The sequence below is a fragment of the Herpailurus yagouaroundi genome, unplaced genomic scaffold, assembly GCF_014898765.1.
Source record: "Herpailurus yagouaroundi ecotype Mexico unplaced genomic scaffold, PumYag 191, whole genome shotgun sequence".
Taxonomy (NCBI): Eukaryota; Metazoa; Chordata; class Mammalia; order Carnivora; family Felidae; genus Herpailurus; species Herpailurus yagouaroundi.
Genome location: NW_024412422.1, coordinates 1,603,707 through 1,626,744, shown reverse-complemented (window position 1 = coordinate 1,626,744; position 23,038 = coordinate 1,603,707). Strand labels below are relative to the sequence as shown.

Sequence of the window (23,038 nt, the reverse complement as noted above, 5' to 3'; positions counted from 1 at the left end):
GCATCTTTAACCAGGAGTCCTCAGCTGGTGATTTGGCCTATGCCAGTTTCTTTTCACGGGTGACAATAGCCAAGTGCAGAAGGAGGAGCCAAAAGCTTTAGATGGATTGTGAATCCATTTTATAGCAAGATTCCCATTTTCTTCATTTGTTGTCTTTCTTTTGGAGGTGGAAGTAAAGTGCTTGGAAATCAGGGTTGTTCTCTCTAAGTAGAGGATGTGATCAGTGGTCTCTGATAAATTCCTCTTCAGGGTTAGGGCCAGGAGCAGGTCTCCCTTCAGGACAGCTGCAGGTTGGGGCTGTGGCTGATGATATCAAGAGGTCTGAGTGACCCATTTCCCCATCTTCCCCTCAGCCCTGCTGAAGGGGTCTTGCCTTTTTTTTTTTTTTTTTTTTTACATTAAAAAAATTTTTTTATGGGTATCTGAGTGGCTCAGTTATTTAAGCATCCAACTTCGGCTCAGGTTGTGATCTCACGGTTCGTGGGGTTGAGCCTTGTGTCGGACTGTAGGCTGACAGAGCCTGGAGCCTGCTTTGGATTCTGTGTCTCCTCTGTATCTCTGTCTCTGCCCATCTCCCGCTTGTGCTTGCCCTCTCTCTCAAAAATAAATAAACATTAAAGTTTTTTAAAAGTAATCCCTACACCCAACGTGGGGCTCAAACTTACAACCCTGAGATCAAGTATCGCATGCTCTACCCACTGAGCCAGCCATGTGCCATTCTTGCCCTCCATTCTTGCGCCATTCCTATGTGGAATGGTTTGTGGCTTCTTTATCTTTATTTATTTATTTATTTATTTATTAAAAAAAAATTTTTTTTTAACGTTTATTTATTTTTGGGACAGAGAGAGACAGAGCATGAACGGGGTAGGGTCAGAGAGAGGGAGACACAGAATCTGAAACAGGCTCCAGGCTCTGAGCTGTCAGCACAGAGCCCGACGCAGGGCTCGAACTCACGGACCGTGAGATCATGACCTGAGGTGAAGTCGGCCGCTTAACCGATTGAGCCACCCAGGCGCCCCTCTTTATCTTTATTTTGATTGTAGGTTTCCATGTCTGCTTCTTCAAATGGTCAGGCAAGAACAACATGACAATTCACCTGCAGTAGCCACTATGGGGGTGTGTGTGCAATGAATGAATGAAGTGATTGAAAAGTGCCCTATTTTATGTGTTTATGCTTCAGGGTTGTTTGGTTGAGGGGAAGCTACAAGGAAGGCCAAAATGTGGTCGTTGGGAGGTGCTGAAAGAATGGTCCTCCCCAGGCCCACGGCTTTGTGAGGAGCCATTGAGGGACCAAGCTCAGAAGGATCTTCTGTGCCCTCATATGCCACTCACCCACTTTATCCTTGCTAGCTGGGCTCCAGCTTAGACCAGGTGTACAGGTCTTAGAATGTACACCTGGTGTTATTCTGGCCTGTGCCTCTGTATCTGTCCTGCTGCTTTGCACAGCCAGTCCCTTCTCTTCCATTGTCCACATAGACATTACCCCCTCTGAGAGATCATCCTGACTCAGCTCTCTAAAGGAGGTCCCCTGTGACTCTGTCTTAAGCACTCTCTGGTGGTTGGTCCTCATGTGGGCTCTTTGTCTTTGTGTTTCTGTATATTTTCTGTCTCTCCCATCAGAAGGCAAGTTTACTGTGGGCAGGTTTTGCCACACTAACAGCTGAATTTCAGTGTCTGGCACATGCCTGGTCACCAGTTGATCAGGGATCAACACATCCTATTGGTGGGATGAATGAATGAGTGAGGGTATAGACTAGATACCAGCTCACAAAGGCCTAGAAAGAGGCAGAGCCTCCCAGAGGCCTGGATTTTGGATCCCGCCACTCGCTCATTAGCATCTTCCCTCTTGCTCAGTTTTAGTTTCTCTCTTTGGAAGAATTCGCGTGCTTGTTTCAGAATGTGTGGTGTGGTATCACTTTTGCGATTTTGGTGTGTTCCATGCAGGCTAAGAAAGCTGGACCCGGAGGAAGAAGATGATCCCTTTAATACCTATGAAGTCCAGTCAGAAGCCAAACTGCAAAGCTTCCCGAACATTGGACCTCATAGACTGTCGTTCGACTCAGCTACGTTCATGGAGTCTGGTAAGAATTGAGTAACTTGTGGGAATTCTTCTCTCATTATTCTGTATAGCCTGCTTAGGTTTTGTACTGGGAAAATGGTTCTGGGATAAAGTATGGTCAAGGGTTTGCCTTGATTTGTCTTGCGCCTGAGCTCCGTGGTCAGCTGGGAGGTCTGCTGAAATGTCTGGGCTCGTACTTGACTGTGTTCCCTGAAGGACACGTGCTTCAGGCTGAAGCCAGGGGTATGGCCTTGCAAGTCAAATGCACATGACACAACTGTTGAGTGCATGTTGTAAGGTAGCGCATGGAGGTTGGCCCTTCAATACCTATCTGAGGCCTGGAGGTTCAGAGAAGCTTGCTCATACCTGGTGAGGGCTTGAGCCAGGATTGGGGCCCAGCAGCCTGGCCTCAGCACCACTGTGTAGGAGGACATAGGTGCTCTCTGCCTCTGCCCCTACCCTGCCCCGCCCCTGCCTCTCATCTCCCAAAGAAAATGGGAGACCCTGGCATAGAAGGTCCTTCATTCAAGTCAGTTGTTTCTCCCTCCCTGGCAGAGAAGCAGGATGTGCATGCATTCCTACTGGAAAACCTGACCAATGGGGGCATTCTGGAGCTGATGATGCGCTACCTGAAGGGCATGGGCCATAAGTTCCTGCTGAGGTGGCCGCCGGGCCTGGCGGAGGTTGTGCTCAGCATCTATCACAGCTGGAGGAGGCACAGCACCAGCCTGCCCAACCCACTGCTGAGGGACTGCAGCAACAAGCACATCAAGGTCAGGTGGGCCAGGGGCCTCTTGAGGGCTATTGTCAGACTGGGACCAGGGGATGGGCACAGGGACCTTCCGTGGGTATGGAGTTACTGTCATGTTGAGCTACCTCCATTTGTGGGCCTGGGACTGGGACCTGGGCCCCTGGAGAGTCATGGGACCTGGTTTGTGTCTAGAGAGATCCCTGGAGGCTGAGTGGAGGCTGTACGTGGGGCTGAGAGTGGGCACAGGGCCATTAGAAGGCTGTTGCCAGGTGAGTGACTGTGGTGGCACTGGGGTGGAGGGTTCTGTAGGTAGAGCTGACAGGATGAGCTGCAGGTGGAGGTGAGGGAATGAGATGGTCAGGGAGAGGGTGCTTCTAGGTCTGGCTCAGGTACCAGGGCTGGTGGTGGAGTGGTGGAGATGGAGGGGAGCCAGTGGAGAGAGTGGGCAGAAGTGGAACGTTTGGCTGTGTTCCAGGTGCCAGGGACTGTTAGCGTTTTGTTTAGCAGGTGAGAAAATAGAAATGCAGAGGCTAAATAGGTTGCTTAGGGAAGTGGTGGGGGCCATTGGTGGTAGGGGGCTAACCCGTGCCCAGCCTACCAGCTGACTGCACTCTGCACTCCAGGCTCCTCCACTCGGTGCTTCCTGAGGCTCAAGGGAATACTGGATGCTCTGGTGCCCTTCTCCTGTTATAGGAGGAAGGCTGGGTGCCGGGAGGGGTGTACTGGGAGCTTTAGGGCCCATCGGGGTGGTCTTTCTGGCTGGGGACACAGAAAGTGGAGGAGCTCGGGGTTGACAGGTCCTTAGGGCAGTGTGGAGGTACTGGGACAGCTCAGGGACTGTATCCTGGCAGCTGCTGCTCATTAAGTCTGTTCCCCCAGGGGCAGTTTGGAGTGGCTGAAGGAGGTGAGGCTTTGGTTTCCTGACAAACCAGGTTGATTATTTCTCTGCTGTGCCTGCTTGGCAGGTGCCTCCTTATCTCCGGACCTCAGCTTCCTTATGTACTCTGGCCTGACCCAGTCACTTTAAAAAAAAATTTTTTTTTAATATTTATTTTTTATTTTTGAGAGAGAAAGAGAGCACGACTAGGGGAGGGATCAGAGAGAGAGGGAGACACAAAATCTGAAGGAGGCTCCAGGCTCTGAGCTGTCAGCACAGAGCCCAATGTAGGGCTCAAACCCACGAACCATGAGGTCATGACCTGAGCCTAAGTCAGATGCTTAACCGACTGAGCCATCCACGTGCCCCTTGACCCAGCCACTTTTAAGGCTTAAGTGCTGTAGTATGGATGCAACATCTGGCCTGGTAGGTGACAGAGATGCCTCTTCCATTGGGCAGTCCCTTAGGACTGAAGGCAGATCTCTAGCTCCTTCCAAGGAGGATCCATATGCCTCTTTTTATGTCCTGGCAAGTAGCCACTGATTATAAAAGGAAAGTAGGTTTACTTTATCAATTTATCAAAGTAAATTTTAGTTTCATTTCATCCCATCCATCACTGTTTAATAACTCTGTAACTCCATTCCTGATCTTCTGGTACCTCTCCTGCAGGATATGATGCTGATGTCTCTGTCCTGCATGGAGCTCCAGCTGGACCAGTGGCTGCTGACCAAGGGCAGAAGCTCTGCAGGTAGGAGGCATTCTGTGTTCTGTGGTAGGAGTAATTTTCTGAACCCTCAGCAACCAGGAGGTAATGGGAGTGGGGAAGCTGAGTCATGGAATTCAGACTTAGTTTTCAGTGGGCACATTTCCTGGGTTGGCTTGTTGGGCCAGGGAAAATCCAGAGTCCCAGAGAAACCCCTATGGACACTCAAGAAATAGTTAGCAGTAGCTGAGCTCCCAGAGGAAGTCACCTGCCTGCTTTTTTCTATTCAGGATTAAAGAAAATAGGATCAGATTTATCAGGTTATCACTTGATAATATGTGTCCCAATAATTTTCCTGGATGATGTGGGTCATTCTGACTTTTAAACCACTACCCAGTGAACAAAGTTCAATATGTAAAATGAGGGCCCTTGGAGTCTCTGCATCTCTCTGATTCTCTGACTTCTCTGATCCTTGCCACTTGAGAGGCTGTAAGGCTCCAAGGGGCTCAGGGCACTCCAAGACACTAAAGCAAGTATGGCGAGAGCTGAGGGCAACCTCTAGGGAGGAGAAGGGTGTTTGGACCGTACACATGAAGCTGACTTGTTCTGGCCTGAATGGTTTTCAGTGTCTCCTCGGAGCTGCCCCGCTGGTGTGGTGAATGGCAGGTTTGGGCCTGATTTCCCAGGAACCCACTTCCTGGGTGACCTCCTGCAGCTATCATTTGCCTCATCCCAGCGGGACCTGTTTGAGGATGGCTGGCTGGAGTTTGTGGTCCGTGTTTATTGGTTGAAGGCTCGGTTCCTGGCATTGCAGGTTGGTTCTGCAGTTGGCATTCCCTGGCACCCAACAGGGAGGGAGGAGAGCTAGACATGGTGTTGAGGATTCATGTGTATGTGCACATGCAGCACCTGCCTGACACTGGGCTCAGAGTGAGGAAGTGGGACGTGGGGAATTTTCAGATCGCAGATACCCCAGCATGGCCCCCAGTCTGTACAGCATATGAGCACGACCACAGAGCTCTGGAAGGAATCTCCTGTGCCCCCTGTAAACCCCCTCACTCAGGATTGCCTTGCGGTCTTGAACCCTTTGCCTGTGTTTTCCTGAGAGAGCCTGAATGAATGCACAAATGGATGCAGAGCTTTCTAGAAGGGGAAACCACCTGTCTTGTGTGAATTCTCAGAAGGCTTCTCCTCAGAGCCTGGTCTGGATGGCCAGGATATACCTGGTGGTACCCAGTACACTGTGGTAGAATGAATAAGATTGTCATAGTTGGTTCTGGAATTAGATAAGCTTAGGTTCTAATCCTGGCTCTGCCATTTATCTGTTCATGATCTTGAACAAGACACTCATCCTTCTTCAAGTGTCCTCAGTGTTCTCATCTGCACCATGGGAGTTAATGATACCTTTCCTTAGAATTGTGGTATGAATTATTCATTCATTTGTTCATTCATCCAACAAATATTTGTTGAGCCCTGGCTGTGTGCCAGGCCCCTTTTAAGACGGTATAGCAGTAATTGGACAAAGCTGCCCTCGTGGTGCCTACAGTCTAGTGGGATCAGGAAGGTAAGGTACCTGGCACGGCACAGTGAGTTTCCCTCTTTCTGCCCCTGTCCCTTGACTGCTTTTCCTTTGACCAGGGAGACATGGAGCAGGCCCTGGAGAACTATGACATCTGCACAGAAATGCTCCAGAGCTCCACTGCCATCCAGGCTGAGGCAGGGATTGAGCAAAGAGACCTCGTCATCCGCCTGCCCAACCTCTACAATGACTCTGTCGTTTCCCTGGAGGAGGTGAGTGGGAGTTGTTTAATGGTGTTTTCTTGGCCAGAGATTTATTCTTGTCAATGATTTATTTATTCCATGTCCCTGTGGAGCAGGAGAGCAGCCCACGTGCTGAACAGGGCTCCTTCCTCCCAGGAGAGGGTGAAGGGGCCTGGGAGAGGCAGTCTAGTGCACTGGGAAAGGGAGAGAAAGGTTTTCCAGGTGGCAGGGGGCAAGGAGGCATTCACCAGCAAGACCTGGAGTGATCATTGCTCAGCTCCCTGGGCTGTGTGTTGCAGCAACCCCAGAGGAATTAGAGGGAAACTGCAGACTGGTGCTGGTCTGGCTGTGGGGCTGGGTCAGCAGAGCCATGTATGCTAGACTGTGCTGGGTTCTGATCCTGTTATCACTGTGCAGCCTCAATCCTCAGCACAGTTCCATGGCTGCGACATGTCCACATCAGCTCAAAGTGGCCTTCAGAGTCTTGCAGAGTTTTTTTTAAGTGTATTTATTTAAGTAATCTCTATACCCAACATGGGGCTTGAACTCATGACCCTGAGATCAAGAGTCACATGCTCCTCTGACTGCACCAGCCAGGCACCCCATGTTTTGCAATTTTTTTTAAGTTTACTTATTTATTTTTGAGAGAGAGAGCAAGCAAGGGAGGAGCAGAGAGAGAGGGAGAGAGAGAATCTGAAGCAGGGTCCACACTGTCAGCGCAAAGCTTGACGCGGGGCTTGTAGTCATGAACTGTGAAATCATGACCTGATTGAGCCCAAACCAAGAGTCAGATGCTTAACCAACTGAGCCACCCAGGAGCCTCTGCTATGTTTCTTTTTTATTTATTTATTTTTCTTTAAAAATTTTTTTAAATGTTTATTTTTTGAGAGAGAGAGAGAAAGAGAGAGAGACAGAGTGTGAGCAGGGAAGGGGCAGAGAGAGAGAGAGAGAGAGAGAAAGAGAGGGAGACACAGAATCCAAAGCAGGCTCCAGGCTCCGAGCTGTCAGCACAGAGCCCAATGCGAGGCTTGAACTCACAAGCTGTGAGATCATGACCTGAGCCGAAGTCAGACGCTCAACTGACTGAGCCCACCCAGGCGCCCCCCTAGGTTTCTTTTTTAAAGAATTGAATGCTTTGACCTTAATAGAAGTACTTTAAAAATTTTTTTTGTTTTAATGTTTATTTTTGAGAGCAACAGAGAGACAGAGCGCGAGTAGGGGAGGGTCAGAGAGAGAGGGAGACACAGAATCCAAAGCAGGCTCTAGGGGCCAAGCTGTCAGCACAGAGTGTGACGCAGGGCTTGAACTCACGAACCGTGAGATCATGACCCAAGCTGAAGTCGGACACTTAACCGACTGAGCCACCCAGGTGCCCCTGTAGAAGTACTTTTTTTAAATTTTTTTTAATTTAATTTTTTTTTTTTTTAACGTTTATTTATTTTTTTGGGACAGAGAGAGACAGAGCATGAACGGGGGAGGGGCAGAGAGAGAGGGAGACACAGAATCAGAAACAGGCTCCAGGCTCTGAGCCATCAGCCCAGAGCCCGACGCGGGGCTCGAACTCACGGACCGCGAGATCGTGACCTGGCTGAAGTCGGACGCTTAACCGACTGTGCCACCCAGGCGCCCCTAGAAGTACTTTTTGTAAAGCATTTGTTTTATATAAATGCTGATGTACTGACGGGGAGTCTACTTTTGTACTCCTCATCTGGGTCTGGTAAATGCAGACATTGGCCAGATTCAGAGAGTGTGAGAGGTTTGTCATCGGGCAGCATTCTGGGCCTTTTCCAGATTGATAAGAACCTGAAGTCGCTGGAGCGGTGCCAGTCCCTGGAGGAGATTCAGCGGCTGTACGAGGCTGGTGACTACAAAGCCGTTGTGCATCTGCTCCGCCCAACCTTGTGTACCAGTGGATTTGACCGAGCCAAACACCTGGAGTTTATGACTTCCATTCCAGAGAGACCAGCCCAGCTGCTGCTGCTGCAGGTGTGTGTGCCCACAGTTCCCCTCACTCTGACCTCATACCTTCTTTGCTTGGTTGTGAGTTTATTCTCTGAAGGCTTTGAGGTGGCTTTCAAGAACACGCATCTAGAAGAAAATAGTAGGAGTAAAAACTGCTAACTGGCATCTAGGAAGATGCTAGTTAGAAGATAACGGTCAAGACTGGCAGAAAGCTGGAACCTAGGAGTGCAGGTTCCAGGGTTCTGTGTGGCTCAAAATGAGCCCACACTTGAATCAGAACGTCTGCCTGGCAGAGGAGGAAGGCAGAAAAGTCAGGATGTCACCCACCTATTCACCCATTTGTTCATCTGCCTGTCTTTCTATATTACCTTTGAAATTGAGCTTTGAGTAGTTGTTAAAATGGACAAACTCTACGATGTAATCAAGATCAAATAAATACCCATGTACAATCATGTGCTTGAGGAAAAAGAACACCACAGTGGTGTTTTGAAGCCATGCACCCTCTCGGCTCCCTCCATGCCTTTCTTCTTTAGGAGATAAACTCTTACTGAGAGCTTGCTGGGCATCAGGATCTGCTGGGCACCGGGCAGTTTCTCAGTCTCTCTGTGCCTTGGTTCTTCATCTCTAGAATGGAGATGATCATCGTTCATCCCTCAGAGACCTGCTGTAGGGTTTATACAAGTTAGTGTATGTTGGCACCATGCCTGGCATGTAGCAAGCACCGTATGGGTGCCGACTGTCATCAGTGCTGCCATCTTTGGGAAGCATGGGGTTGGATGATAAACTTGGAAGGTGATAAACATGATGTGCTTAAATGGTGTTGGGTGGCCTGGCATCCCATCTCTATGGGTCACACACTAATCATGTTATATTTATTATCTAATTGGGTCCTTCCCCTCCAATTTGGAAAGAGAGCCCAATCTTCTCCCAGGCATTTTGTTCATATTGTTTGAGACATTTCAACTAACTTTCTTGAACTGGGAAATAGTTAAGAGGTATGACTATAGGAGCAAATGGAGGCATCTCCATCGTGGTGAAAGGAGAGGAAACAGTTGATTCTGAGAAGGAAAGAAGGAAGGGAGGGAGGAGGGGGAGAGGGAGGGACATTGGGAGGGAGGAAAGGGAGGTTCTGGCTCCTGGCAGAGTAGGCTCAGGCTGGTTCATGCTGAGATCAGGGAATGAGATTTGTCTGACTTCAGTTACCATGGCAGGCTTGGGGGGTGGAGTGGAGGAGTGTCCAGCATGACCGCATGTGGGAGGGATGTCTGGGTGTACCAGGGAGGCCATTAGGTGGGGAGAAGGAGGGGGGAGAGGCTAGCCCTCAGTGTGCCTGATAAGAAGGCCCCAGTGATTCAGATGTCGGCTTGCTCCTGTCGTCCAGAACTCTTGGGTGTGGCGGGGTGCTCCATTGTTGGGTTGGATGGGCACTGAGCAGTACTGAGAGGGCTGTGGTAAGGCCTGGGCCAAGTGCTGTCGAAGTACCTGGTTTTTGAGAATTAAGTGACTCTTGTTTTTTCCTCAATTTCTTACAGAGGGGGTGTGTTTTCTTATTGATTTGGAGTGCTTTTTATATTTTAAAGATACTAATCTTTTTTTCATCAAATGTTGGAAATATTTTTTTCCCAGTCTCCTTTTATTTATTTATTATTTATTTTTTTATTTTAAAGTGAGGGAGTGAGCACAAGAGGGGAGAGGGGCAGAGCGGGGGGGGGGGGGGCGGGGGAGAGAATCTTAAGCAGGCTCCATACTCAGCATGGAGTGCGATGCGGGTCTTGATCCCACAACCCTGGGATCATGACCTGAGCTGAAATTATGAGTTGGACGCTCAACCAACTGAGCCACCCAGGCGCCCCATGCCAGTTTGCTTTTATATTGTGGCCTTTTTAAAAGTTGTGAATTTTGTGTTGTCAAATCTTTTGATATTTGCAAACATTTATGATTTTGTTTATTATGCTTAGATAGCCTTTTCAAGACTGGAAGAATATTTATCCACTCATTCTACACACATGGATTGAGTTCCTACAGCGTGTCTGGCACTGGACAGGGGAGAAGGCCCGCTTGACAGAACCTATATTTTAGAAGGGAGACAGACAAGAAGCATGTCAACAAATAGATTAAAAGTCTGTTTGCCTTTGTTTTCTTCTAGTGGTGTTAATGTTTCATGTTTATTGTGCTTCATCTAGCTTTTATACGGTGTATGTAGGGGAGGGAGGGCCTGAATCCTCCCCTCTAGCAGTATGATGGGTCTCCCTCTCTATTTGGGGAAGCTGCCTTTTGTGGTCTTTGCTATAATCATGTAGTTTCTCCAGGTTGAATTGATTCTAAGTTCTTGATATTTTTGGTTGCGATTTTGAGCAGGGTCTTTTTTTGGTCATTATGTTTTCCAACTGTGCATTTCTGGTTTATAGGAACCCAACTGGTTTTTTGCATGTTTATTTTAAATCTAGCCACTGTGCTTCATTCCCATTATTTCTGATAGTTTCTGTTTTCGGGTGGACGATCATATTGCCCACAGTCAACGGTAATTTGGTCTCCTCACTTGTTGGCAGTTATTCTTGTGCTCTTTAGCTCTTTCTAAGTTTGAGCCCTGGGCATTATGTCACATTAGAGCACTGCTGATGGGTCCTTGTCTTGTCCCTGACTTTCATGGCAATGCTGGCTGCACTTTCAGGTCCACAGTCTTTATCCTGCTACAAAATAAGCCCCTGTCCCTCACGTGTTTGGTGTTTGATCAGAAAGGGTCAGCCTTTGGGTTCCATGTCTGCACCCCATAGGCTCCTTCATACCTCTGGCCTCCTGCTAAAGAGTGCTGGCTTTCTCTAAAGAAACACAGGACCCATTTTCCTGGCAATTAGGGCTTTTAAATTGGGGGTGGTTTTGATCTATGTTCAGATACTGCAGCACATCCCAAAGGCGGTTTTGGGCATTTCTGCCCCACCCCTGTCTGTGTTACCTCAAAGAGCTGTGTCCCGTGGAGCTGTTGCCAGCCCTCAGCTGCAGCGAGGTCAGAGCCTGAGGGGGCACCGGTTGGCAGGTGCTTCCTGCTGGTCTAACAGGCCGCCTGCCAGATCTGCAAATTCACAGCCAGACCGAGTTTCCTCACACAGCAGCATGATGATGAAAGCGGCTCAGACTGAGGTGCTTAAATGGGTTATGTTCTAGAGCAAAAGGAAAGGGAGCTTCACAAAAGATGATGGCTCCCAAAGAGGGGATTTTAAAATAGTGTGGTGTTCTGAGAGTTCCATGTGCCAGGACACGGTGCTGAGTGTGCTAGGTACAACAGCTCATTTCATGCTCCCAGTCACCTTCTTCCACGAGGGTACCTGTTGTGGGGGGCAGAGATGGGGACTCTTAGAACGATGACCTCAGTGCTGCCTGGCTAGTTGCCTCTACTGTGACCTTGGTTCAGGTCCTCTTCTGCAGAGAGAATCCCTCCCCGACAGTCTGCTGAGACCCCTCCCCTGCTGAGACCCCTGAGCGCTGTGGCACTGGATGAGCACATGACTGGGTGGCCTGGGGCACAGTGGCTTGGGGTGAGAGCTGACAGAGGTGGTGGAGTCACTCAGTCTCACCTTGGCAGTTTGCCCACTCTGGCCTCTGTGTCCCAGCTTCATAAATGAGGCAACTGAGGTGCAGAGGTCAAGCACCTTTCTGAAAGCCCGCTGGCTGGCACACGCCATGCCGTGATTGCACGTAGATCGCCATGTGACCTCACAGATGCCTCAAGGCCCGTGGAAGGCCTCCGCTTCCCCTTTTTTTGGACTGCCCCTCAGTCCTGAGGACCAGGCGTGGAGAGCGCCATCACAGTCCTCTCACGGCACGCCCTCCTCCTCGCCCCTCCCTGTGCTCAGGACTCCTTGCTCCGGTTGAAGGACCACCGGCAGTGTTTTGAGTGCTCCGACGTGGCTCTGCACGAGGCCGTCCAGCAGATGGTGAATGCGAGTGAGTCCGCAGCCAAGGAAGAGTGGGTGGCCACGGTGACCCAGCTACTGCTGGGCATCGAGCAGGCACTCTCGGCTGACAGCAGTGGCAGCATCCTGAAGGAATCATCGTCCTCCACTGGCCTCACCCGGCTCACCAACAACCTCATCCAGGTAATCTCCCACTCCTTCGTGCGCTGCCCTGCACCAGCAGGTGTGGTTCTCGGAATTCCCCCTTCGTAGCTCACTGGCTTTCACTGCAAGCTAGGGACCCCAAAGGGGCGCCTTGGCTACTCTGGCTGCAGGAAGCGGGCACCTCAGGTAGTGGGTGGCTGCGCACTGGCCGCACACCTTCCTGGGACTGGTCGGGTCTGGGGGTTGCAGCTTACTGAGCACTTGGCATCACAGGGTTCTTCCAGACCACCCATCCCTGAGTGACAGAAGCGGGCTCAGAGCAGGAGGCCCTGACCTGTGTGTGGTCAGCAGGAGGTAGAGCTGGGGCTGAAACCCAGGCCCTCTGTCTCCCTGCCGGGGCTCTCCACCACCCCACGTTGTCCTGGCTCTCCTAGCCAAGGGGTGGTCCCAGTACTCCGCATCGTCCAGGTGGGCTTCATAGCAGGAAACTTTCCTGAAGCCACCCTTGGCTCTTTCCGGACAACAGCTCTTCAGGCCATCAGCGCAGGTCTTGCCAAATCCATGTCCGTAACATCCGCATCCTTTGTTTCTCCTCTGCATCTGTAGCGCTCTGCCTTAACCCAGGCAGAGTCTCTTATTTGAACTATGGGAGCGTGCTCCCTGCCCCTCTACACTCCTGGTGCAGCCACCACCCTGCCACAGAGGCACCTTTCTGACATGGAAATACCAGTGTGCTCCTCCCTCCCTTCAACCCTTCATGTTCCCCCTGGTTGCCCATCACCCAAGGTGTCTGAACCTGCCCGGCCTCCTCTCCACTCATCCACTTCCATCTACTTCCTTGTCTGCCTCTGCCTGCATGCCTGTCCTGTACCCCTAGTTCCTGCCCTCTTCAGTATTGGTTCCACCACAACCACTCACCTGGAAACATCAAGGTTCTCCTCTGTCTGTCCCTACCCTTCCTCTGTGACCCCACTGTGGCCCTCATTTGCTTTAATTACAGCGACTATACTGATTCTTAACTCTTGAGTGGCTTGTCTGTGGTTCTCTTCCCCCCCAGGCTGTCACCTCCCCCGTGCCCTGCTCACCTCTGTAACCCTCACGTCTGGCATGGGTCCTGGCACACAATAGGTGCAGAGGGCCTCAGGAACTGCATGTGGCATAGGGAGGACTGCCGGAGCGGGCTCCTCTGATGCCTGGGCTTACCACTGTTGTTGGGTATCCTGGGACTCTGATGACTGGAGTGCTGGAGTGCTTTCTAGTCATGTCCCCGCCTCTGCCCTGAGGGGTCACCCCACAGGGTTGGAGGGAGAGCTGGCCCTACTGTGACACCCTTGTTCTCCCTCTCCCAGGTCATTGACTGCAGCATGGCCGTCCAAGAGGAGCCCAAGGAGCCCCATGTCTCCTCAGTGCTGCCCTGGATCATCCTGCATCGAATCATCTGGCAGGAAGAGGACACCTTCCACTCCCTGTGTCACCAGCAACAGCTTCAGAACCCAACGGATGAAGGTGGCAGGAAATGGTTCTGGGTGGAGGTGGGCCCTGACAGTCCTATCCAGATGCTGTGAGTGGGCTCGGGGCTCAGTCAGTAGGATTTTGTGTGGGGCCTGGACAGAAGCAGAGGCTTCTTCGGGGAGCTCATTGCACAGTGGGGTCGAGAGGCAGTGGGTGTGTGGTATTTCATGTCTGGTGCAGGTGGTAATAGAGTGACAGCATGGGGAGTGCTTACAAGGAGCACGGACACTGCTCCAGGCAGTCTCAAACTTGCTAACTCCTTTAATCCCCAAAATAGCCCTATGAGATGGGCAGCCATGCACTAGCCTTCGCACTTAACCACCACGCCCCCTGGCCCCTGCTGGCGTGAGCCAGTCAGGGCAGCAATGTGTACAGCTGGAGGGTAGTATGGAGTGAGCACAGGTCCAAATCCCAACTATCACATCTTGGCTGCGTGACCTTGGTCAAGTCATACAACCTCTCAGCCTCTATTCCCCACGTATATGCTGGGAATAATGGTACCTATCTCAGAGGGTTGTTCTGAGGACAAAATGAAATAATAAAGCTATCATTTGCCAAATCAGTGTCTGGCACGTGAGGGTGACAAATGAGTAATTGTGAATGAGAAGCTGGAGAGAGAGCCCAGGACTCTTTATGGAGATGGCACTTGAGCCAGGTCAATGCAGTGGTAGGAAATGTGGTGAATTGAAGAAATAACCATAACAGCTAAATGACCTTTTAAACAAAGATACCCCATCATTCTTTAAAAAAAATTTTTTTTTAATGTTTATTATTTATTTTTGAGAGCAAGAGAGAGAGAGAGAGAGAGAGAGAGAGAGAGAGAGAGAGAGACAGTGCAAGCAGGGGCAGGGCAGAGAGAGAGGGAGACACAGAATCAGAATCCGAAGTAGGCTTCAGGTTCTGAGCTGTCAGCACAGAGCCTGACACGGGGCTTGAACTCATGGACTGTGAGATCATGACCTGAGCTGAAGACGGACACTTAACCGACTGAGCCACCCAGGAGCCCTGTTCTCCCATTTTGCTCAATCACTGTATATGGACTCCTGCAGGAATCCTGTGACCTTGGGTGGGGTGCATGTCTGCAGCTGTAGCAGACCCTGAAGGAACTGGCGGTTGGGGGTTGTCTGCTGACTGCACTCCTCTTGCTGGGCAGCCAGGCGTACCTTAAAGGGGATCTCTGAGAGAGAACAAAGTCCAGGCTCTCTGGCAAGGATTGTGTGCAGCACTAGCCCTATGATCTCCCTTCTTCTGTCTCTGCAGACATAGGTTACAGACAAGTGAATTGAGAGCAACACCTGCTTTAAAATTATGGTTTTAAGGAAAGGGCAAATTGAGCTTATATTTGGGAGAGTGCCCCAGAAAATTCATTGGTGATATATTAGAGCTACTTATGTAGTGTGGAGGAAGTGCCCTAACTATGAGCAGGGTAGAAAGAAATGACATGGCCACTGTGCTGACATAGCGTAGCCTGTCCCCCACACAGGGTGGGGGACAAAAAAAGAAACGAACTCAGTCAGGAAGAAAACTTACACTGAGGAACAAAGGCAGGGACCCTGTAACAATTTGCACAAGAAATAATTTATTAAAAAATCTGAGCTCATAAGCAGAATGAAACAAAAAGGAAAATTGCAAAACTAAGGGAAAACATTATAAACCAAGTCTCACTGTTACAACTAACAAACCAGACAGCAAGGAGCAGAATGAGCATGGCTAGAACTGAAACCAATGGATGCAGGTCAGAGCTAACAGCATTAGAGAGAAGAGGATGGATATGGGAAACAGGTTGTCCAGTGTGAGGATAGGTAGTGCTCCTAAAGGAAAGACCCCAGCAGTGAAATAGGATAAGCAGTCAACCCACTGTCAAATACGGGAACATTTCTCTGTAAAAAAAAAAATTGAGCTTGCAGATTCATTGTTCAGCATGTACCATGAAAAATTGGTAACGCCACAAGATACATCCTACTTGAAGAATAAAGATTTTTTAGGGGTGCCTAGGTGGCTCCGTCGGTTGAGTGTCCAACTCTTGATTTCTGCTGAGATCATGATCCCAGGGTCATGGGATTGAGCCCCACACTGGGCTCCATGCTGGGCATGGAGCCTGCTTAACATTCTCTTTCTCCCTCTGCCCCTCCCCTGCTCCTGTGCAAGCACATGCTCGCTCACTTGCTCTTTCTCTCAAAAATAAATAAATAAATAAATAAATAAATAAATAAATAAATAAATAAGTATTTTTTAGATTTCTAAATTGAAAAAATGATTTATCTTCACAGGTAAAACATGAGACTCATTTCAGATTTCTCCCTAGCTGCATTCAGAGCAGTTGAGGTGATGTCTAAAAGTCTACATGGTTCTCAAGGAACGATGGTACGATCTAGGACATCTAGCCAAGTTGTTTGTAATTAATAGTGGGAACAGACATTTATAAATCAGGATTCCAGCTCCTGTGGGTGCTTTTAAAGATGTCACTGGAGGATGAAGTCAGTAAACCAACATGAGTCAGAATGAAATTCGTCAGGAGTGGAAAAGCCACAGGCAAGGATTTGAGATGAGCACCAAATCCATTTAAACTTGGAATTGGGAGAAAGCAGTTATGCTAATTATGGTTGCAGAACAGAGTGTCAATGTTGCAAACCTGAAGTGCTACAAATAATATGCACAACAAAATTGGGAGATGAGGAGAAAGGAGGAAGTGTTACAAGGCTATCTCCCATCTTGTATAATAGAATCACTTGATGCTGTTGAAAATGGAAACTAAAAGATCCATAAAAAATTAGCATAGTTTCCTCATGATTTTCTGAGTTATGTTTTTTATTAAAAAATTTTTTTAAGTCTATTTATTTATTTTGAGAGAGAAAGAGAAAGTGGGGGAGGGGCAGAGACTGGGAGATAGAATCCCAAGCAGCCTCCGCATGGAGCCTGATATGGGACTTGAACTCACCAACCAGCATGAGATCATGACTTGAGCAGAAACCAAGAGTTGAATGTTTAACTGACTGAGCCACCCAGGTGCCTCTATTTTTAAAAATTATTTATTTATATATTTATTTTAGAGAGCACATAAGCTGGGGAGAGGAGCAGGGGGCAAAGGGGTGGTGCGGAGAGCAGGGTGGGGCAGGGTGGGAGAGAATATCTTAAGCAGGCTCCACGCTGAGCCTGACACAGGGCTCCATCTCATGACCATGGGATCATGACCCCAGCTGAAATCAAGAGTTGGACACTCAACTGACTGAGCCACTCAGGTGCCCCTTTTTATTTTTAAATCCATGCCTTTCATACCTTTTTGACAGGGACTGGCCAATAGTAAAAAGTATGACATAAATTTCATGAAAGAATTCTTATTCTACTGGGTGTGAGATGCACTGGTATTTTCTGTTTTGTGTTCTATCCTTAATCCTCTTTAAAAATGCTAGTTACAAGCCCACTAGTGGGTTATAGTCCAGAGTTTCAGAAGCACTGAAGGATCTTTAAGGAGCTAGTAATCATTCTAGTGGTGAACCTACACTTAACTGAAAGGTAGTCATTCTTTTTTTTCATCTGTAATATTCCAAAAGACCTTAGAATAAGAATCTTGAAGTTAAGAAATGGTATATATAGTATGGGTTTCATTATTTTTATTTTTTTAAATTTTTTTTACTGTTTACTTTTTATTTTTGAGACAGAGACAGAACATGAACAGGGAGGGGCAGAGAGAGAGAGGAGACACAGAATCTGAAACGGGCTCCAGGCTCTGAGCTGTCAGAACAGAGCCCGATGTGAGGCACAAACCCACGAACTGTGAGATCATGACCTGAGCCGAAGTTGGACGCTTAACTGACTGAGCCACCCAGGCGCCCCGGGTTTCATTATTAAAAGTTATTTCTCTCTTTCAAAATGTTTCCTATATGCCCAGAACGCTGCTTCCAGGGATGTTCACTGAACATCAGCGTGTTTATTTGGAGGTGGATAAGGCATTCCTTATGTCTTCTTGTATGATTTGGATTTCTTTTTAAGTGTATTTATTTATTCTGAGAGAGAGAGTATGTGAGCAGGTCAGGGGCAGAGAGAGAGAGGGAGATAGAGAATCCCAAGGTGGAGCCCCACACGAGGCTCTATCTCACGAACCGAGATCATGATCTCAGCTGAAGTCAAGAGTTGGATGCTTGACTGACTGAGCCACTCAGGTGCTCCTGAATTGATTTTTGAAAAGTATGTATTGGGGCGCCTGGGTGGCGCAGTTGGTTAAGCGTCCGACTTCAGCCAGGTCACGATCTCGCGGTCCGTGAGTTCGAGCCCCGCGTCGGGCTCTGGGCTGATGGCTCGGAGCCTGGAGCCTGTTTCCGATTTTGTGTCTCCCTCTCTCTCTGCCCCTCCCCCGTTCATGCTCTGTCTCTCTCTGTCCCCAAAATAAATAAACGTTGAAAAGTATGTATTGCTTTTGTAAAGCCAATCAAGTCATTAACTTACTTAAGAAGACAAAAAGATAAAAAATGAAAGAAAGAAAAATCTGTGGCCACTTTGGTAAAGACAGAAAAGCCCACAAAGGAGAGACTGAGCTTTGCAAGTCCCACAAGTGTCCCCACGCTAATTCTGTCGGTCTGGTCTTTCCCTAGTGATGGCTGAGACGCCCATGCTCCCATCCTCCCTCATGCTGCTCAACACTGCCCACGAGTATTTGGGGAGAAGGTCCTGGTGCTGCAATTCCGATGGGGCTCTACTGCGATTCTATGTAAGCGTTGCCCTCTTGGCCAGGGCTGGTGGGGCGGGAGGGATGGTTTGGCGTCCTGAGGCTTGCTTGGCCTCCCCCTGTACTGGGGCCCACTGCTCTTCTTTGATTCATATGTGACTACTCAGAGTTGCCAGAAAGTCTGAACTTGGTTCCCTTATGCACCTGAGGTTCACGGCTTCTGGACCTGGCCTTGACCTACAAGTGGATTTAGAACCACTAATCGTGACTGCATCTGTTTTGTGTGTGTCAGGCATAGGGCCAGGCCCTTCATAGTAATTTAGAGGCAATAACTGCATTCACCACCACCTTCCAATGAATCCTGTTTGCCCAGCACCACTCACGGAAGGTAGTAGTTGCTGAATCAATAGCTATTTAGTAAATAAGTATTTAGTGACTGCAGATAGCTGTCTCTTACTAGCAGCTGTGATTGACTGGGCTTACTGGGGATAAGCAGCATGATTCCTGTCCCCAAACCTCACTGCTGAGTGTGAGGCGAAGTGGTGCAGACAGGTTACAGAGCATGAGAGGGGCACCTAACCCAGCCTGCAGTGTCTGTTTAAAAAAATTTTTTTTTCTTGAATGTCTTTATTTTTGAGAGAGAGAGAGCACAAGCTGGGGAGGGGCAGAGAGAGAGAGTGAGGCACGGAATCTGAAGCAGGCTCCAGGCTCTGAGCTGTCAGTGCAGAGTCCGACACGAGGCTCTAACTCACGAACCGCGAAATCATGACCTGAGCCGAAGTCAGACGCTTAACCAACTGAGTCAGCCAGGCTCCCAGCAGTGTCTATTAATAAATGTTTTAGTGGGACATAGCCACAACCATTCATTTACATGTTAACTATGGCTGCTTTGGCAATACAGGGGCAGGGATGAGGAGCTCTGATAGAGTCCGTGTGGTATGTGAAACCTAAAATATTTACTACATAGCCCTTCAGGAGAAGGTTTGCTGACCTCTGCCGTATACCTTTTCAGTGAGCATATCCTCTCTACAAGTGCAGCTCCTGCCTCCCCAGTCCTTGTCTTCCTCCTCTGTCCTATGCTTTCCCCATGGCTCATACCATCTTCTAGCATGCCATATAATTTATTTATCTGTTATGTTTATTGTGCGTCTCTTCTCCATTAAAATGTAACTTCCCTGAAGGTAGGGATTTTTGTTACTTTTGTTCACTGCTGGATCCCAGTACCTTAGCACAGCATATCTAGCTCATAGTAGGTGTTTAATAAGTAATGGATTGAATGAATGAACGAGACTGAGAATACGTATAGAGCTCATGTGTGTGTAGGGCTTGACAGTTTGCAGAGCACTTGTGCTGAGGAGGTGGAGACTTGGCAGAAGCCCCAGCTGTAGATGCCTGAGTGTCTGCTCTACCCTGTGAGTTCTGAGGGCCTCCCGGGTGCTCACCCTGGGTCAGCGCCACACTTCAGGACCATTTTTGGAAGAATTGTGCCAAGCTTAGACTGTATTGCTGCTCAGGAATTGGCAACTTCCTTTTTCTGCCTTCCCTCTCCCAATGAGAGAGTGTGGGGTCACTGTTCTACTTCCACAGGGTCACCTCTACAAAGCAGTTTCCCTTACGCTGCTTGGGGGAGAGTCAAGAATGAGTCAGCCCCTTTGCAAGCTGGTACCCGACAGAAGTGGTGCTGAGGTGCCTTCTGGGTAGGCAGCAGGGGCGATGATGGGATGACCATACTCTGGATTTTCCTTAGTCTACATCTTTTTTGGCAGAGTATGAATTCTAGCTGCCAGGATCTGCTAAGTGAATCTGAGGGAGTGGACGTGATAGGAGTACCGCCATGTTTCATTTCATAGCTCCTGATTTTCCTACCTGAGGCCTAGCCTTTACTTTCTTCCAGCTCCTGCAGCAACTTCACTTTTGTGGACTCGGCCTCTGCTTATTGAGTGCTCTCTCTCTCTCTGCTCAGGTCCTGACCACCTCATGCCCTCTGTTTGTCATACTCTGTCCCGGGGTCTACATGTCTGGCTTGCCCTTTCCTTCCTGCCATGTTGGTCTCAGCTCAGAGGACACCTTCTAAAAGAGGTCTTCCCTGGTCCTGCCACTCTGTCCTCATGACTGCTGAGCAGCCCTGCTATTTGTTTCTGTGTCACGTGCCTCTCTGCTAGCTGGTGTGTTCCTGAGATCAGAGACCTTTTTAGTCTTGCTGCCTGGAGCATCTCTAGGGCCCTGAGCAGTGGCTGACATAGATTACTGTCCAGTTGGTGTTTCTTGAATAAATAAATGAACAAACATAAACTTATTCATTCATTGATCTACAAATGGTTGCTGAGCATTCACCATTCTGGGTGCTGTGGGCGTTACAAAGGTGAATACTTTATTGCTGGCTCTTCTCATTGCCCCAGGTTAGTGGTCTTCAGATAAAGGATTGTGTCTTGGGAGTGCTTTGTGACTGACATGGGGAGATCTTTTGTGTGGATTTTTTTTTCTTGGATGGAGTGGAAGTATTCTCTGAGGGAGAAATCCTCTTGGATCTCATCTTTTCTTGAGTTAGTATTTCTTTTCATATGTTATATTCAGGTTGCTGAATTCTTATCCATTCATTCACACTCAACTCAAATGGCCCCTTTTCTATAGAGCCTTTACTAACTTCCAGACTGTCCCTGTTACACTATGTCCTGGTACTACCACCCAGATTGTGTACACATTAACTATCTGCTGTATTTGCTTCAGTCCTGTCTTCTAATAGAAATAAAAAGTTACAGGAAGGATAGTATACACTTCCTCACCGTCCTTCCCTCACCCCCATAAACCATAAAGGAAAGGACTAATAAATCTGACATTAAAATTTTAAAATTCTGTAAAACAAACACTATACACAAAGTTCCACATAAAATAGCATAGTGATAGAACTACACACACACACACAGACACACGTGTGTGTGAAACTGGTGAAACATACATATCAGACAAAAGACTGGAATTCAGGGTATTTAAAAAACTCCACAAATCCATAGAAAAACGTCCAAGAGAAAAATGAGGAAATTATATGAACAGATCACTAGAGAGGAAACCTTAAAGGCCAATAAACATGAAAAGACACTCAACCTCACTAACAACCATAAATTCTTTATTAAAAAGGAATTAAAAGCAATGGAATACCATTTTGTCCTTTCAGACAGTCATCAGCATTTGTCTGTGGTACCTAGGGCTGATGGGGCTGTGTAGGAATTTCCATCCTGCCATCAGAAGTATAAAATTAGTGGGGCGCTTGGGTGGTTCAGTTGGTTCAGTGTCAGACTTCGGCTCAGGTCATGGTCTTGCAGTTCATGAGTTCGGGCCCCACATCAGGCTCTGTGCTGACGTCTCAGAGCCTGGAGCCTGCTTCAGATGCTGTGTCTCCCTCTCTCTCTGCCCCTCCCCTGCTCATGCTTTGTCTCTCTCTGTCAAAAAAATAAACATTAAAAAAAATTTTTTTTTAAGTATACAATTAATTAGTTCAACTGTTTTGGCAAACAGTTTGAAAATACAGTTTTGAAAGTTGCAAATGTGCAAACACTGTGACCTGGTAATTCCTTTTATAGGAATCCACACTAAAGAAAAAGAAACTTTCACATGCATATAAAGAATAGCATGATGGGGCGCCTGGGTGGCGCAGTCAGTTAAGCGTCCGACTTCAGCCAGGTCACGATCTCGCGGTCTGTGAGTTCGAGCCCCGCGTTGGGCTCTGGGCTGATGGCTCAGAGCCTGGAGCCTGTTTCCGATTCTGTGTCTCCCTCTCTCTCTGCCCCTCGCCCGTTCATGCTCTGTCTCTCTCTGTCCCAAAAATAAATAAATGTTGAAAAAAAAAATTTAAAAAAAGAATAGCATGTTGGTGGATGTTAACCATAATTCTGTTTATAACACATATACAAAAAAGGATAAACACCCTTAATGCTATCATTAGAAAAGGTAAAAAAAAAAAAATATGGTAACAAATATTTACAGACAAAGTGATGTAATGTCTAAGATTTGTTTCCAAATGATGTGGGGTGGATTGGGGACAGTTGGGTGAGGGACTGGCTATGCACAGACTTAGTAATCAGTGCTTATTAGTAATCAGTGCTTAGTAATCAGACTTATTAATCAGTGGTCCATATGTGGGCTCACTATACTATCACTTCTAGTTTAATATATGTTTGGAATTTTCCATACTAAAAAGTTTGAAATTTTGATATTCCCGTACAATAAGATTCATTTCAGTTCACTGAGCTATATTCACATTGATACAAATAAGTCTGGTCCATTCATTCATTTTAATTAGTTTAACTGCTTAGAGCAGTGCAAATGAATGAACCAGATTTATTTGTATCAATGTGAATATAGCTCAGTGAAATGAATAAGAGCAACGTGCTAAGGGTTATGTATTACATGATATTTTATACGTACAGTTTAAAAACCCATGCAACTATATAGTGTATAGTGCAATATAAAAATACAGAAATAAACATACACACATCTGTATCATTTCTTTGGATTTACTTTGTGCTTTTTCTAACTTATTGCAGTGAAAGCTTATTTCAGTGTTCACTCTTTTTTTTTTTTTCACATCTTGCTATCATTAAGGTATTAATGTTTCTAAATTAAGTGCAGAAGCATTGGGAAAAGCCATGGGGTTAACATCAGGTTTAAGGTCATTCAGTGACATCTTCCTAGCATTAA

General features: G+C 47.8%; 1 protein-coding gene across 5 annotated transcripts in view; it reads left to right on the top strand.

Annotated features, from left to right (window-relative positions):
- The window catches only part of CABIN1 (calcineurin binding protein 1), a 155,634-nt gene that overhangs the window by 32,090 nt on the left and 100,506 nt on the right, over positions 1 to 23,038 (top strand). For all 5 annotated transcript variants that reach the window (XM_040443562.1, XM_040443564.1, XM_040443565.1 and 2 more), the window contains 9 exons: positions 1,945 to 2,081; positions 2,615 to 2,832; positions 4,357 to 4,435; positions 5,017 to 5,204; positions 6,029 to 6,181; positions 7,943 to 8,137; positions 11,965 to 12,207; positions 13,518 to 13,674; positions 18,270 to 18,385. In XM_040443562.1, the coding sequence (XP_040299496.1) occupies positions 1,945 to 2,081; positions 2,615 to 2,832; positions 4,357 to 4,435; positions 5,017 to 5,204; positions 6,029 to 6,181; positions 7,943 to 8,137; positions 11,965 to 12,207; positions 13,518 to 13,674; positions 18,270 to 18,385 (1,486 nt within the window). The remainder of the gene's footprint in view (positions 1 to 1,944; positions 2,082 to 2,614; positions 2,833 to 4,356; positions 4,436 to 5,016; positions 5,205 to 6,028; positions 6,182 to 7,942; positions 8,138 to 11,964; positions 12,208 to 13,517; positions 13,675 to 18,269; positions 18,386 to 23,038) is intronic.